The sequence below is a fragment of the Oxyura jamaicensis genome, chromosome 2 (genome assembly GCF_011077185.1).
Source record: "Oxyura jamaicensis isolate SHBP4307 breed ruddy duck chromosome 2, BPBGC_Ojam_1.0, whole genome shotgun sequence".
Classification (NCBI taxonomy): domain Eukaryota; kingdom Metazoa; phylum Chordata; class Aves; order Anseriformes; family Anatidae; genus Oxyura; species Oxyura jamaicensis.
The window spans coordinates 83,789,313-83,807,267 of NC_048894.1; the positions used below are offsets into that span (position 1 = coordinate 83,789,313).

At 42.7% G+C, this 17,955-nt stretch overlaps 1 protein-coding gene across 2 annotated transcripts in view; it reads right to left on the reverse strand.

The window, feature by feature from the left end:
• ANKRD33B (ankyrin repeat domain 33B) overlaps positions 1–5,170 on the reverse strand; it is a 39,468-nt gene extending 34,298 nt beyond the window's left edge. Inside the window, exon 1 of one of the 2 annotated variants that reach the window (XM_035317426.1) lies at positions 4,486–5,170. In XM_035317426.1, coding sequence (XP_035173317.1) covers positions 4,486–4,881 — 396 coding nt within the window. In that variant the 5' untranslated portion in view covers positions 4,882–5,170. Of the gene's footprint in view, positions 1–4,458 lie in introns of both variants that reach the window. The other variant, XM_035317425.1, reaches the window with a different exon arrangement.
• Between the last annotated feature and the right edge of the window lie 12,785 nt (positions 5,171–17,955).

Genomic DNA, 17,955 nt, shown 5'->3' on the forward strand with positions numbered 1-17,955 from the left:
CTAGCTTGGAAACCTGAGGCAGTCTAGCTGTGGCAGCACAAAAGTCTGGGCTATTTTGCCTTGCCAAGGACCAGTCTGCAGCGCAAGGCAGGGAGAAAAATAAATGTTTGATGCCTTGAATGCCATTATAAGTCCACCAAGGAGACTAGGTAAGAAATGCCATTCTGAAACAGCCTTTTAGAGACAGAAACTCGCAAACAAATCTAGGTTGCATTCTGTGAAACATCTCCACTTGATTCAGGGGGTCAGTTTCTGGTTTCCTCCTGAGCATCCTATTCTGCTTCAGAAGGTGTTCATGGTGCCCAAAGAGGAGGGCAATCTCCGTAAACTCCCTCAAAAGTTAGCAGAGAGAGGCTCTTCAGCAGGGGCTTGAGGGGAGAGCAATCAGAGGACGAGCATAACGGACCCCTGAAACACCACCTGGAGACATACACTTCTCTCTGCTGAGTAGAGAAGGAGTGAGCAGAAACCTTCTTCCTGATTCATGCACCACTGCATGATGTGGACCCCCCATGTTCCCAAAACTTATCTCCTGCTCCTACTTCACTGGACTTACTGCCATGGTTGGAACAACCCCGCATTCTCACAGGCTTTTCAGGTAGGTGTCTAGACAGTACATCACTACCTTGTTTTGCTTATTGAGTACAGTGACTTCCAGGCTTTTGAAGCATTGTAGTCCGTCCCCAGGTGTTTATTCCTTTGTTTTTTCTGCTTAACAACAGCTGCTAATGAGAGGGGAAATCAAAAGAAACTTAGATTGTAAAGAACAACAACAACCTTGGAAACTCTGTTCTCTTCCTTCAAAAGAAAAAGGAGAGGAGACCAAGCAAACAGATCCAGGCCTGTTTGATGACAGAGCTACAGAACTATCATGCCTCAAAGCAAGCACAACCTGCTACAGAGCAGTACAGACTAACAGCATCCTGTATGAAGCATTTATGTGAAAAATTAACTGTACTCCTAGATGGATTTAAGAATATTTTCTGAAAGGAGAAGTAAGACCTCACAATCTGAGCCACCTATATTATTTTGTTTTCATAGCTTTTAAGGGGTAACAACTAAGATCACAAATATGCAATCTCGGCTGTATAATGGTGTACTTACAACGCTAAAGTGTTTAATTCCAAGTGTTTTTCAAGCAGTGGTTCCTGGTTATGCGTGGAGCTAAGTGAAAGACCCCCTGAATACTGACATAAAAATGAAAAGCTGAAGACTACAACAGAACATTTTTAGACATATATCAACCCTAAAATACGGACCTTCAGCATACATAATAAAACAGATTATATAACTTCAGTAGCTGACACAAAATCTTTCTGAGGATAAGCAACAGTGATTATTTTAAATCTGGCATGGGGATGTACTTTTCCTTCTTTTCCTCCCTTCCTTCATTGACTTCTCTGTTGTCATGGCTCTCATTTTGTGGTTAGGTAATACCAAATTTTGAAACTCTTTTTGTCTGAGTATACATAATCCTTGTGTCCAGACAGGATATAACATTATGTTAAACTTACGAAATGCAAATACCTGCAATTCTGAAAATGTGGCCAGTAAGGAGGAAGAAAAAAAGCAGTCCCCACACCACCTGGTGAAAAGTCTGTCACCAGACTGTCATTATCCGGATGGCATTTTGGTCTCAGTCTCAGTCTCTAACTGGAGCCAAGATTTTATTTTCTGATATATATTTGCAGAGCCCTCGATGCTGCCAGTGTGAGGCAGGTAAATACAGTAAATACTGCCAATGTGAAGCAGGTAAACACATTAAGGAATGAGAGGCAATCCTGCCTGATCTGCAATTAGTATATTATATGTTGTCATAATTGTTTTCCAAATATTTTGGTATGGGACCTGCCAAGGAGAGGAAAGAGGCAGCATCAAGGAGGCCTTTCAGGACTCCCCACTCAGGCAGCAGAGGATGCAGGGATGAAGCATTTTGGGAACATACACACCCCATGGTATAAACTGCTGTTCTCTTCATGGCAATGAAAATGAGACAGTCTTCAGGCTACATGTGGTGACTAATAAATTGGGTGTAGCGAAGTCTGTTTTACTGCAGGAAGGTGAATTTAATGAAAGCCTGTGCCTGACAGGTGGTTCCTGTGCGGGAGATCCTGCAGCTCATAAACGCAGCATGGGCAAAGTCAGCTCCTGCAGAAACCCTGCAAAAAGTCACTGTTTAGGCTTGGAAAATAGTCTCAAAACAGACAATTGGTGTATTTCAATAAAAGGGTCGATAAAAATATGTAAGATATAAGGTCACCTCTGGATTTTAACATTTTTTGAAATAATTTCTTCCAAATCTTAAATTTACACATGGAATAACTTTAGGGCTGAGGTCAAAAATTAAAAATAAAGCAATGCCAAAACTCCAGCTGTTTGCTCCCAAATTTATTTTAAGATTTTAACCATTAGGAAGTTTCTTCCTCATGTTATATTTTGAGATTTAGGTTTAATTACCTTGGGAATCAAAATATGGTCTTGTCTTACTACTGTAAAAAAAACTTATTAGCACAATAGGAATATCTAACTCCTTAAGTTACTTTTTGGCAGTACAAATAGCTTTTGTTTATGTGTAATATGCAAAGATTTTACATGACTTGCAAATTTAACAGCAGCAAAAATTCCACAGGAAAAAGAAAGCTGAGAGAAACTTCACTTTTGTTAGGTAAAATTCCCTGAGAAGAGTGGCTTTTCTATTGTGAAATAATGTGAATTTGCCCTGATTTTCTGAGCAGCAGTGGCTGGGGAAAGTACTGGCAGTAGATGCACAAAATCGGAAGAGGAATCAGTGTTTTCTTGTACATTTTATTTAAACCCAATGGAGAATGCACTGTGGTTTATCCAGGCTGTCAGCTCAGAGACTGATTCCACACAGGGCCTGAAAGAGGGTCCAGAGTCCTGCCATGGGGACAACACCTTCTAGCATCCCATTTCCATCGGTCTGAAAAAAGTGCTCTGTATTGCTGTTGTAAGGTCACTTCTGTGCAGGCTCAAATCCCCTCAGGCAGAGGGAGGATTGAATTCATGTCCCCCGTGTCACCAGTGAGGCTTCCAGAAGTCACTGTATTCCAAAACATCTCTTGCTTGTTGGTTTTGTTGATTTTTTTCCCACCAAAATTATCCCCAAAGGGACAGTTCTGGGCATTTTGTGCCAAACCTATCCCCCTGCCACACGGGCCTCAGTCCTGCTGAACCCATGCAGACAGAGGCCAGCGGCCACGGCTGGGGCTCAGGCCCAGGCCAGCACCACACGCACGGGCCTGAGCCTTGTGCATGGGATGAAGGGACCCGAGCAGGGCTTTCAAGACCTGCTGCCACGTAGGCTTGGATCTCACATGATACCAGCAAGGAGTACACCTGCACTATAACTTGCCTTTGGCAGAAAAGTAGATTTAAAGCATTGCTGTGCTCTACAGCTCATTCCCGCCCCCACAGCATAGTTGGCTGCCCCTTGCATGTGTTAATACAACTTGTTGCATTGGTAACTTTTGTAGAAAGAGACTGTGAATCAGTTTGGTGAAACAGTTATATTAAACTGTTATATTAAAGAGTTATATTAAACTGTAACTCGGGGAGGGGATTCTTCGTTAGAAAAATCCTACAGGTATATACAATGAAGACCAAATCCATCTCTAAACAAGACCTAAGCCAAATTATTGTCTTATTTGCCATGCAAAGCCCTCTTATGTTGCCAAAACGTGCAAGTCACTTGCCCAATTAAAATCACTCAGGCTTTCCTCCAAAAGGTTCCTGTCACAGAGTAGTCATAGTTTTTGTTTGTTTGTTTGTTTGTTTTGTTTTGAGACTCCTTATGCAAACTGCAAGTAAAAATTACTTAGTTTTAATAGTTTCAGCTATTGTAGATAAAAAAACAAGTGACTGGAGTTGCTGTTGCTAATTTTGTGTGTTACTGAAATGTCCCAGCTGCACATTCCCAGAAAAGTTTTCACCTTCTGACTTAGTAATACACCCTTCCAGCCCTGCAGTTATCTAACTAACAGCCAAAAACCAAATCACAAAGATTGCAATGACACAAGATCCAAAAATAGGCCACAGGCAACAAAGTGAATACAAGGTGAATTCCACAAAGTCTGACTGTAGAGCAGGAATTTCCCAAACTCTCCCTGGCGTGCTGGGAACCGAGAGCAAGCCTAAAGTTTTCAGAGAGCTGAAGAGAAATAAACACAAAACAGAAAGGGGAAGGCAGACTTGGAGCAGTTGTCCAGCTTCTCGAGGTGACAAGGGGAGGGACAGGATGGCGAAGGGGAAGCCTTGATCCTAATGGACAGATCCCTAAGGGGCAGCCTTACCCCACAGCGGGCTGCCTGCTCTGGCGTTCCGGGATTTCATCTCCCCCGAACCTCATCCTCACCCCGCGGGTCTGCGGACCCAAACCCCGAGCGGATCCCCCCCCTGTGCCCCCCAGATCCCATCCCCGGGCCGTGCCGGGCTGCTCACCCGGCGGTTGCGGTCGGTCTCCCGCACCTCCTCCTCCTCGGGGCCCTGTCGGATGAGCGCCCGGAGCACCACGGCGTTGTTGGTGCAGCAGGCTCGGAAGAGGCTCAGCGCCTCGGGGCTGTCGCCGTCCCCTTGCTCCAGGGACCAGCCCTCCTCCGCCTCGTCCTCCAGCCCCCTCGGCGGGTAGAAGGAGTCGTCCGAGGCGATGCTGCAGGTGTCGGGCAGCTCGGAGAAATCCTCGTACTCCTCGCAGTCCTCTTCCTCCTCCTCCTCCTCCTCCTCGTCGCCCTGCCCCTGGCCGGCAGCCCCCTCTGCCCCCTGCTCGGGGCCGCTCTCCGCCTCGGGCAGCTCCTTGCCGGAGCCCGGAGCGGGGCAGACCCGCTCCCCGGCCAGCTGCCCCCCGGCCCCCGACAGCAGCACCATGTCGACACCCCTGTCACCGACAACCCTGTCGCCGACACCCCTGACACCGGCACCCCGGCTCGCCGCCTAGGCGTCCCGGAGCCTCGGGGGGGTCTCGTCGCCCCCTGCCCGCCGGCCACCCCCGGGCCGGGCCATGCCGCTGCGGGCACCACCTCGGGTCCAGGAGGGAGGGGAGAGGGGTTTGGGAGGCAGGTCTGGGGTTTAGGAAAGGCGGCGAGCAAACTCCCGGCCCGTAAGCCGATCAGCATCTCTCGGAGCAGATTGGGGCTTGGGCTTAGCGCGCTGACATCAGGGACACGTCTGGAAAGCGATTTGCTCCGGGGAGGCGCAGCAAAAAGACGGGGATAGCCTCGGAGGAGAGGCAGCTGCGGGACCCCAGCCTCTGGGGCCGGAGGGACCCCGAGAGGCAGCCCCCGAGAGCCCCCGACCCTGGGATGGGCTCGTCGGGGGGTGGTAGAGAGGCGCCCGGAGCCTGCCTCTGGCGGAGGAACTGCCGGCCGGTGGAGGGAGGACGGCAACTCGCAGAGCTCTGTGTCGGGAGGGAGACCTCACTTCAATGTGAGCAGTTCATGAACAGAGAAAGCACAGCACCGACAGCTGAACACGTGCACGCGGATGCCAGGCACATAGATAGCTTCGGTGGAAGGCGTTTAGAGATTGCGTTGGGAGCGATCATGCGTGCATACACTGAGCTGTCACATTGCCACGGTTCTTCTGTAGCCCTTCTCCCTTTTCAAACGCCTTATCGGCACTACTCTCTGGAAGGTGAGAGAAAGCCCACTAGCCAACCGAAAGGGGCGTTTGGTTTCTCACACAGCAGTTTGAAGTGAGCCTGATGTATGTGAAAGGCTTTGGCGGGTCCAGGGGCCAAGTCCCTGCCTGTCTGAAGGGAGAGAAACAAGCTTTCCGTGTGTGTTGAGGCAGAGCATGAGACACATCTCTAAAATTAAGAATATGAATTGAAAGGAAAGCAAAGGTGCATGTAAAGGGGTCTGAGCAGTGGGTGCTTACAGTCTTGCAAGAAAACCTCGTGCGAACCAGACATCTCCATTGATACCAAGCCCAGCGGCTTCCTGCCGATGCCTGCCTGGAGGGTTTAGCCCAGCGTCTAGCAGATGGGTATCTGTAATCAGAATTAGCAATAAGTATCTCCCCGATTGGCTGCCTCTGCAAAGAGGCTAAACCAGGAAGAAATGAGATTAAACTTTTCGCTCACCTCCAGACACCTCTGAGATCAGGGCTGACGTTCGTTCCCAGCGATGGGCATTCCGATGCTGCCTGTTCCCATTTATTTCTGTGTACAGAAAGGCCCCTGCTCCCCAACACCATCACTTCTGGCTGCTCCCCAGTCTCAGGCTTCAGACCTGGCTTTAATTGCAGCATGACAGCGTGGTGGGACTGACTTTTTACTCCTGTTGCCTACCGTTTTGTTGAGTTTAAGGGCTCCATTCAGTGATCTTTTTTTCCCTGCTCACTTAGTGTGGCCGTTGATCTGGCCAACACAATGTGATTTCTTAGAGAGCACCACTTGTGTTTTGGAAGGGCTTCAATTTTCCTTGAGACCCTGCTGCTGACAGGGAACATTTGCATTGTTCCCAGCCAGAACTTATCATAAAAGTTCGGTGCTCAGAAAGACTTTTTTGCCTGTAGTAACTCTGAATAGCAGAAAAGTTAAATGAATGAATTTAACAAAATGGGAACAATAAGGTTTTGGTGAAAATTCAGCTCATCTCTAGGAACCAATTTATAAAATGAATTTGCTTTGAGTTTTATAAAATAAATGCACAAGAATAAAGGTGTTTTTTTGTTTGTTTGTTTTTTACTAAGTATATATTATTTAATTACAAGAAATGTTAATGAAGATGCAGACAATAAAAATTTCAAAGAGAAAAAAAAAAAAAAGCAAAAAAAAAAAAAGCACCCTGATTCCACCTAGAGGGATAAAAAAAAAAAAAAATCCAATTTAGGGGAAAAAAAAGTTTGATTCTGAAAATTTGTGTATTTTTTCCTATGTTCAGAATCTAGCTTATCTGCTGATTAGTGGAGAAGAAATGAAACAGTCCATTAGCTTTTCTGCTGATTAGTGGAGGAGAAACAACTTGGTCCGCTCCCACAGCTGTAGTGACATTCTGCAGGGACCTCAGATGAAAACTGTTCTCACTCATCCGAGCTCCATGCTTTCACCCTTTCTCTCAAAGAGCAATGCTATATTCCTTGAGTTCTCAAAGTAAGCTGTCAGGCTAATACAGAGAAGGGACCATGTTTCCCATTTAATTTAGTTGCTTTTACAAGCGCTGTCAAGCCCGTAGTTCACATTAATTAATCTCTGTGCAGCCTGACAGTGAGCAGCGAGCTACCACAGAAGGGTGCAGCTAATTGGACATAAACCCTCACGCAGTTCCCTGAGGTGATGCTGCAGCCATTCGTCTGCCAGCACAGAGGCTCCCACCAATGCTGGTCTGCTTGGGCATGGTTGTGTATTTAAACCAGATTATGCTCAGTTTGTAAATTCCTCCAGTGACACAGCTTGTGCATGGCAAACGGGGTTTCTTGTCATTTGTGCTTCAGTGTGCAAATTGAATTAGAACAATGTGAAGAAAGGCCAAAATTTCCATGCAAATGTTTTAAAATGATCCAAAAAGCTCTTCCTGTGGCTTTTGTAAGAGGACAGCCTCAAACATTTCATCTAGAAAAGGTACCAGTTAATGTCATTCCAGTTAAATGCTGTATTTAGAAATTTTGTAGTAAAAACCAATAAATAAAAAATAAAGACTATCTTAAAGCAAATAGCCAAATATTATTAGTCATTATCATCAACATCTGATCAAAATTTATTAATGGGAATTAAAATAACAGGAAATTAAAATAGCCAGAGCAGATCCCACTCGCTAGGGCCGAAGCAGGACTACAAAAAGGCTGTTGTGACTCATGGGTGCAATTAACTTTGTCCAAAGACATCAGGTAGTGGACTATGTTGAGCATTACTGTCAGTGAGATATATGTGAAGAAGACATTCAAGGTAAAGATGAACAATTAAGCTGAAGAGATGACTGAGGAAGTATTTCCTGCTGATACAAGGAGCGAAGGAGAGGCAGTATTTCTTTTCATATTCACCTGACTGGAGGGGAGTGTGAGGAAGAGCCTTTACAAATGTGAACCTAGCAGCACTTGCTAAGACCACACCACTTACAAAGTCCACCCCATTTAGAAGGAGTAGGATTGGAGCTTCAGTTTTCTTAAGTTCTGGCCAATATTTGATGAGAAATCCTGCCTAATCTGAGAAGTGACATCTGCTGAAGAGCTACAGGTGGAAATTGCAAGATGTTTCCTAGAAACCAAAGCCTTGAGCTGAATGATGAGAGTGGAGCCAGAGAATAGGAAATATTAGCAATCATCTTGCTAAATGTTAGTGTTTTCTCAGTTGCTGTTATTTTCCAGCTGGAGCTCAGTCAGAGGAAATGTTGCTTAAAGTATCTGTAATACCAGCCTGTTGGTGTCTCCATCCAGTTAATATAATCAAGGGGCATAAGTACAAAAATCTGATAGCGGTTCTTTTCAGTTCATTTACTAGCTATGATTGATCATAACTGGTGATCTGCTTTTAATATGAACCTGTATTTTGTTTCTACTTGAAATCTAACACATGACTTACTCTAGAAAAAAAAAGCTTATTTCCTCAAGGCATGGTACTGGCTCTGGCTGCTCTCGGCTTAGCTTCTACTGGACCATACAAGCCATGCCCGTGCTGAGCTCTCTGAGGAGCTCAAACTGTTGCAGCATGCTCCTGCTAAGACATGTCAAATATGTTGTGCTGTTATGTGTTTTCCTGATGTTTTTAAAAGTGGTGGGTAGAAGGCCAGTGGTGAAGGAGCAAGTACAAGCGAAAGGGGCAGAGAGATGGATGGAGTTTCCACACAGCTGCTCTTTTCTAATATATACCACTTTAGACAACGATAATGATGAAGGAGGTCCTTGAAGCTTCTAATAGTTCGCCAGTGTGCAACTTCTGTTTTCATATTTCTCTTCACTTCCGTCTTAAGGAATTTCTTGGGAGAAAACTGATGAAGAAGTATTTTTAGTGTTCATACGTTGTTCTATCAAAATACTGAGGGAAAACAGAAGTTTGCATTGTATCTCTGTCCAGGGCTCTGCCACCTCTGGGGAGTGGATTAGAAAAATCTCCACCTCAAAATATTTTTTTCTTTTTAGTTTGCATATTAGTTCTGAAAATATTAGACATTTGCACATACTGACGTTGCAGCAGTCACTGTTTGAAACGTCAGTTGCTGTCTTTCTTGTTGGACAAAGGCTAAGGAATATTGAGAGTACAAAAGCAAAGTATTTCTCAAATGATAAGTTTAATTTATCTTTTAATAAAATAATACTAAACAAGAAATGAATACATGTATAAAAATGACAAGGGAAAAATCCCATGTATATTCCATTACAAGATGATAATTACTGGTTCATTTGTTGGTGATGTTGTTGCTGTTATTGTTTTCAACTGGATTAGCATGTATGAGAATGTATTTGCAAACTATTTTATTTTTGACATTTGTGTATCAGAGGACTCCTGACACACATGTGAAAACATATTACTGAATTGGGATCTAAAATTAATAAGCAATGTTATCTTTACACAAAAATCTTTTGTTCCTCCCTAATAGAATTTCTTTCCACATACAGAGAGTAAGCCATGTAGTTGCTTCACATGTTCCTAAAATAATTCCTCTGACTTTATTGTCAAATTATGCAACCAAAAATAGGTTGTGTTGATACTGGTATGAATAAGCCTGATGATGCCACTCCATATGGACGAAATGTGTAGCACATCTACCCTGGCACTTCTAAAATTTAAGATCCGTTCACTCGTCTTCTGCAGATTTCCTGCATGACTGTGGGGGCTTTGAGCCTACCCATCGCTCAGTTTTATCTCATGAGTGACAATAATGATACATCTCTGTACTTTTGGGATGTTCAGGACATGGCATTACAGTTTGGAAGAGTTGTTTGACTTCAAGCCATGGGTACCAAGTACCAGCCAAGTACCACACATACATGCCCTTCTATCCTCACTGTTTTCTCCAGCACCAGTAAACTGTACAGAAGTCAGTACTGAATTCATGCTAATTTTGATTTTTTCCAGCAAACCCCCGAGAAAACCTTTATATGTGACCTAGTTTCTGTTTCTGAAATATGATGTTTTTAATCCTCTTTTTTATTACATTTTTGTCTAATAGAAATTGGGAGTTGGAGACTGCTATCTAATGCAATGCAGTACTGTAAAAACATTGACACAAAAACAGAAAAAGAAATCATTTAAGAAAGTAAAGAAATTAAAGGCAAGGTCTAGAAGTTTTGCTGCCCAAATTCTTTTGTATGTACCATCTCATCTTATCAGGCACCCTCCTGTGAGAATTTGGAGTGCTTTAACATATACCTTGCATCAGGTGGCACGTTTCAGCACTGAATCTGAGTTCATGTTGTGAAAGTTAATATCATTCTCATTTTGTAGGTGCTGAAATTGAATTAGAGAGTATTCAGATGCAGCAGAGCAATGCAAAATATGACTTTAAACATGCAGATGTCTTATTTTGGCAATGCTCAAATGCTTTGAATGACTCATGGTTTAAATGTCTTGTCCAAAACCATACAGCTGGGAGGATGGGAATGGCTAGAGAAATCCACTGAAATACATACAGATACAGTGTACCTCCACCAAGGCAACAAGTGGTCATCTTGAAGCTATTTCTCCTTTCAGAATGTAACAAATGCCATCCAGTAAATATTGTAAAGGGCACTTTGTGACATCTAAGTCAAACAGAGTTATTATATTCAGTATACTGCATTGTTCACAGACTGTTTCTTCTAGATAGTTAAATCTAAACCAGAGCACTGATAAACAAAGTGGTCTCCAGCAAGGCTGCTTGGATACAAGACTACTTTGTTGCTTCAAATTTTACTTCAGAGTCTGCACTTATACGGTATCAAAATAATAATACCTTATATCAGAAAATGTGATTTCCTTGTATGTGCCAGGAATCATGCCTCTGATAATTTCTTTTGTTTTCTTTTTTTTTTTTTTTTTTTTTTTTCCTCTCCCACCTCTTCCTGAGATAATGGGTCTTTCTGGCATTAACTGGTGTGTCACCAGACTATGCAATCACACAATTAACTAGTGGTTTGAATTGAAAGACAAATATGCTTAAATATTCTGGAAAAGTTTTATGCATGTATTTTATCAATTAGTGCCCTGGTAAAGATATGTGTGCTTTGAAAACATTTTAAAAACTCATAGAATGACTGTGAGGCTATCGTTATTTTCCTATTGTGCACTTATCTGTTAGCTTTTATTGTCTCTAGCAGGATCATACTCATTTTCATCTTTACAGAGATGTGTTCTTCAATTAGATTATTTATTTAACATTTTCCTGGAATCTTTTAAATTGCCATACTGCCAGGTTAAAATAAATAGACATTTGTCTCATCTGAAAGTTCCCTTGTTTCTTGGTGTTCTCATAATGCAATTTTCACAAATCAAAAATATAATGGGGCTTGTTCCAGAAGATGCTCAAGTAAAGGCTGAATATTATACCTATAGTGTACCTCCTTAGAAGCCATAACTCCCATGTGATCATCATTTATGCAATTTGAAGTACCTTTCTTACTCAATTGTATCTCTCTTTGTCAGCACCCTTTGGCAAGGAAATACCAAAGGTATTTTCATTAGCTACAGAAGAAATTAGAGAGGTAGATCAGTAAAGAACATTGACTCAGTTTCTGTGGCAAAATACACAGTTCTGCTGGTTTCACCTCTGTTGCCTTGTACAGCTCTCTTCTGTATGGATGTAGTCTATGAAAAGGAAGAGCTGTTACTGTTCAAAGCATACTATGGGTCTTTCTGGCCCTCAATACAGGGCTAGTTAACAAGTAACACCAAACTGAGACTATGATATCTCCTTCCTGTGTTGTTCTTGTTCCATTAAAGATAATAAAATAAAATAAAATAAAAAAATAATATGTTACTGATTCAGTAAAGGAGATATATGCTTCCGCGTGGCTGTGTTTTCTTTGGACACATCCTACGAGTCCTGAGTGTTTTCCTTTTGATTGCTTCTTGCCTATCCAGCAACAAGAAAGTCTTTAACTTCCGCCATAAGAAGGCAGCGTTGAGGGATGAAATTACCACTGTCAAGCTGCTTCACAAACAGCAATTAATAATCAGAAGACACTGAGATAAGTAAATATTGTTATCTCTGCCTTTCAGTTGGTGAAACTGAAATAAAGAGGTCAAGGTCAATGTCTTCCAATTTAAAATATGTGGTTGCACTTCAACAGCTAAATGAGTGAAACGAATTGCAAATTTTTAAATCCTATAAAGTCAAAAGGACTGTGCATTCTTGGGAATCCCAAAAATCTGAACACTTATGTAATGCCACAAGTGCTGCAATCAAGTTAAACATTATTGCTTAGGGCGATGTTAGGTCACAGTCAAAAATACCCTGAGCCTCCCTTGTTTTTGGAGTTTCATCTTATGTTCAGCAGTAGATATCTGCACTTAAATCACCCCCTCTATTTATTTGTTCTTGTGTAGTACCAAGATCTTAGGAGGAGTTTTTCCTTTAAAATCTCAGTTGCTCTTGAAGCTAAGTTGCGCTTAGCTTTCCTCTGGTTTCCTTCACTACAGCCTGTCGCATGCTAATGAAGGAACCTGCACTCTTGATGAAGGAAAAACATATCATCCATCCTGTGGGTGGATGATACACACATGCTTTCCTTATGACAAGAAAAGCGGGAAGAGAGAGGATCTTGTTTTCCCAGAAGGGAGTAGCAGGGACAGGACATGGTTGGTCAAGGCACATTTTCAGGACAGGATGGGCAGTCAATTCTTTTCTGCATCCAAACAACTCTGTTTGAAAGGGAGCCCAGAGTACGGTGGCAAGCAGCGATACAGACATGGAGCAGTATGGCTGATGTGACCTCTTTGCTTATGAGCAATTTTTAATAAAGTGCTGACCATGTGGCATTCAAGAATGCATGGATTTTGTAGGACTCTTAAAGGTGTGAGGTTTACTTAACTATAAAGCATAATTGTTTTGGACTGCTTGGCCCTTCTAGCCCCCTCTCTCACGTTAGGCATGTGGCCAAAACAGAGTTTTTCCCACTTTCAGCAGATACAACAGGAACGTGCTAGTATAGAAGACACAACTTTAAATGAGAGGTCTTAGCTCATCCTTCACGTGCTCTCAGTCACCCTCACTACCTGCATTTCTCTCCCCCTAGAAGATGGATGAGAGTCAAGTCAGGCCTCTTTTCCCCTTACCACCCAACAATGGCACGTCCTGCCTGGGGGCACAGAGCGTCCTGGGCATGCTCTGCTCAACCCGAGGCCAGATAAAAAGGGGGCTTATTAGCAATACAAGCAACATAATGAAGCGTAATGGGTACGAGGACTCAGCATGAGCTAAGTGATCTGCAAAAAATGCCATTTCAGAATGCAAGCAGGAAGCATAAACCTTAACATTTCCTAGAATTTTCCAGGAAGGATTTTACCGACAAAATAGTCAGAGAGAATTTGGAACTTGCTAGCCAGCTGAGTTTATTTTTCTTTTTTTTTTTTTGTTGACTGGTTTATAAAAACTTGATATTGTTTATCACCTCGCAGTGTGGTTTACCAGCAGGGACTTGTATATTGAGCTGTGTTTGATTGCAAACACTACTGAAAATGTTGTTTTGGGAACAATGGGTTACAACACAGTTGAGAAAAGCAAAGACTGTTGCTAATTTTTGTTGTAAAGGTAAAAATCTTCTAATAATATTACTGAGTTAGGGAAACACGTTCTTGCTGTAACAAACCTGTCAGTACCACTACAAGATTTTTCATTGTGCCACGCTGTACTGCGTGCTCTGAAGTTAAACCACAAGAGATAAGCTTTTAACAGGTTTCCCTGGGATTTTGAAACACTTATCTGATCGATTGAGAAGGACAGTTTGCCAGTTAACAAGAGTGAAGTGGCCTTTAACTTTAAAAAACTCCTCCCATACCTCTCTTTTTTTCTTGACTTTTTTTTCAATAATAATAATAATAATAAAGAAACCAAACAATTTAACAAATTAGCCTTTTGCTTACCCATTTATACCTAACTCTGTAACTGTGCTACTGGGATTTAGGTTTCTTCTAGTGGCATACGCCATGCTCTTCACCCAACTTTTGTTTACCTCTGAGTAATAAATCCCTTGACAGCTAAGGCAAATGCATTAGCAACGCTTTAAAACACTACAGAATTGCAAGAGATACAGATCTGAGTGCTGTGAAATGCACATTCAATTCACACACAGTTTCCCTATTTGAATGTTTTGCAGTGAGTCGTTTTGGACTGCAGATGCTAGGGCAGCACAGGTGCTGCCATAGCTGGAGTTCCTCCCCCGCATGGTGGTGAGGCCACGGTGCTGACACTCCCTGCCATCGACCTCCCCTCCTTTGTGCCATGGATGGGTTCACTTTTGGTGTGGAGGAAGGAGGTCTGATTCAGCTCCCACTCTCTGAATGCTTGCTGATGTGAGGCAGCATCTCAATGCCTTCACAGGATAGTCATTAATTAGAAAAAACTCTGCATAACTTAGCTGTTAGGAATCAGTTGTTTAGAAGTATATTTGGCTGATGGTTCTGGTGAAGAAGATACAGGGTAGTGGTAGCTGGGTGCTCCCTCACCATATTGCTTGGCTAGAGAGCTCCCCCCCTCAGAAATAATTGGCAGTCCAGCATCTATAACCCACCAGGTTCTTGGCTACTTTTCTGTGTCAGCCTTTTATTTCTGTTCTTGCACTGCAAGATCTTCATGCATGGCCCAAGGACATCATAAAGTCAATTCACTTGACCAGCCCGCATTAGTGGGGGGCAAGTTTCATTAGCTATAGATCAGTGCTGGACCTTCGAAGAGAAGTTCCTGATCGATACCAAGCCTTCCGTAACAAGATTTAGCCCCTTGGGTCTTTCTGTGCTTAAGGCAGCTTAACACTTTCCCGTTGCAAGGAACCCTTAAAACTTCATCGAGTTTCAAATGCTGAGGCAAAAATTATTGTTTTTTTTTTAGGAAGATTGCTTTTATAAATTTGGTGTTTTTTTTTTTTTTTAAACCTTAATTTGTTTTGCTACTTTCAAGGAAAAAATGTAGATTCTGGCATGTTTTTTAAAAACAACAAAAAGCACTTTTTTTTTTTTTTTTGAAAATCAACTTTCCATAAAAATTTTAATGAACTCTTTTTCCTAAAGATACCTTCCTTCAGCCCATCGAACCAAGCTGTCTAGTGGTCACTAGCTGTATGTTCCTTGTTTTCAGAGAGTCTTGATTCCTTCCTTTCAAAGTCCTTGATCTGTTTTTCAAAAGTATTGAACTTTCACTGCTGCAACTGAAACATATCCATGTCATAGAGAAATAGAAAAATGCAGGTGCTGTATAGTTCTTGAGGGAAAGATAGAAGCAAGTAGGCACATGTCAGGTATCTAAATATGTTTCTTTACCTTACATGCACTGACAAAATCCATGTCCAAAGCACTTCCAGCAGCAGTGTATTGTAAATCAGTGGACGTTTATGACCCATTTTTATGTTTTACTTCCTTTGAAAAAGCTTTCTTTGCATGTGACAGAACTTATTTCACAGTGAACCATTCTCTTTAAGAAGCCAGGCTTTACTTCACTTCTTCTATTCCTTTTTTTCTCTCTCTCTTTTTTTTTTTTTTTTTTTTTTTTTTTTTTAACCAGGAAATAAAAAAATTAAGGAGAGATGGGGATTAAAAGAGTTTGTGCACTACCTTGGAAGAATGGAAATGTAAGAAAACACAAATTTCTGCCAGACTGCCTCCATTTTCAGCAAACTCCTTCTTTACCTACCACCCTCTGCCCCCTTCAAAAATGCAACTCAACCCATTTCTAATCCCAGCTCTGCACACCCAGGCTGTGCTGTGGTCCCTGTGTGGGGACACACGTGGGGCTCTGCTGCATCAAGATGCACTGAGCAGGCTCCTACCCTCCGTGCAAAGCAGCTTCTATAGGAGGAGGCCCCATGGGCGCCTCACCCCACCAGCCCATTATACAAGCCCTCAGGAGATATCTGCAGATTACGGACGTGAGGATGCTGGGTTTACATAAGGTACCCGGCTCCCAGGCAGCATCCATTCGTCCCTTGTCAGGGGGTGTTGTGGTGCTCTGCAAAAGGAGGTCGGCACAACCATCCTCAGCTTGCATCTTCTGCTCCCTGACTGGGAGAAATGAGTGTTTTCTCATGGTCAGAGGCAAGGCAGCTGGTGCAAAGTTTCACAACGCTTGAGCTGCAAAGCAGTGTGCCTGCGTGGATGAGGATTGCCTGCTTCGTACTCAGGGCCTGCATCCTAGCCTGATGGGAGCCTGAATTACCTTTCTGTGCAAACTTTCAGTCATAAAATTGAACACTACTAATCACCAGGCTGTCTGACCTCTTTGTATTTCAGGCTGCAGAGCTAGCAGTGCCTATAACTCACTTTGCTTAAGAGCTGCCATAGGAAGACTTTGCTTTCAGTTGCATGCAGTTTGTGTGAGCGCACCCAGCTGCTCAGGCTGAGGTTGTCAGAGATCTCTGAAGGCCTTGTAGAAAAAGTGCTTCTGCAAAAACAAGTTGGCATAAATTCAGGCCAGGGGAAACTACCCCTGCATATATCACAGAGGGTTTCAGCCTCATCCTGCCACTGGATGCAGGCTTTAATGTTGCTGTTATTTAAGTGTCTGCACACCTCGTGCCCCGTTCCCACAAGGCGTCTGCTTTTATTGCACTACTGTAAAATAAAATAGCAATGCTGTCTTGCAGTTTTTCCTCTGCTTTGTCTGTTTTGCCTCTGAGCTCTTTAGACCAGTCTCTCTTTCTTATAAACACTGTCTGGCTTGTCTGGACCCCAGTGTTACTCTAGGAACTTGCTGTACTTTCACTTCAAAACATGTACTAATACAACATAATTGTTGGCTCTTTGATTTCACTGTAGGGCAGCATGTGAAAAGAAAAACACGTTTAGGAAGAGGAGCGCATCTCCTAGGAATGATCATTTGTTTGACCTTAATCTGTCATTGGCAAAGCTTCCAGGCTGCACTGCATTAGCAGACGGATAATCGGCTCCAGCTGAAATTACTTGCACAGTTAAGTAGTTTATTTTCTCATTTTCCTACAGTGAGAGTCTCTAAGAATGGGGCTGGCGTATCAGCACCTATGTATGTGGCTCTATAAATGCATTGGGCTCGCATGTGGGAGTGCATGGGTATGGAGCAGAGGTGTTACCCGCTATTTTCCACCTTTTTGTGCAAGGAACAGAAACTGGAGCCTGTACCTTTGTGAGTGGGCAGTCCAGCAGCACCTTGCTCTGCCCTTTGGAGCCCTTCCCAAAGGATGCAGGAAGGGAGGCTTTTCACTGCCTTCACTGGATCTTGGACCATCATCAGTTTGTGTTTTAGAATAGCCAGCAAGGATTCTGTACGCCGGGCTTTTCAATTATGTTTTTTGTGCCATGTAGAGAGAAAGTAATTAAAAGAGAAAAATTACCGTAACAGTAAACCTAATTAGAAAATCATAAGATTCAGAGGAAATAGGATTTAGCTGACAAAATCAGAAAACTGTAGTTTTGCATGTACATGTGTGTTACTTTTGCTAACAGGTTAAGGAGAGCTCTTAACAGGAGCTCTATAAAAGTGTAAACAACGCCCCCCCCATAATTAAAAGGCAGGTTGGGTTTGTAACTCCCATATCAAATATATTAATTCTGCTTATATTAACACCATGCAAAAGAAATTTATTTAATTATGCTTTATTCCTAACAGAATCATGGGTAAATAGCATTCAAAGGAAACTGAAAGAAAGAAAGAAAGAAGAGACATTCCTCTGCTTAAAGCTTCAGGAGCTGAACAAAGGTCAGTATACTCAGACACATACCCTCTGGAGAGGTACTTGGTACTAATTTAAAAACAAACCAGACAGAAACAAACAAACACACACACACAACCCAAAACAAAACAAGCAAACAAACAAACAAAACAACAACCAAAAAAAAAAAAA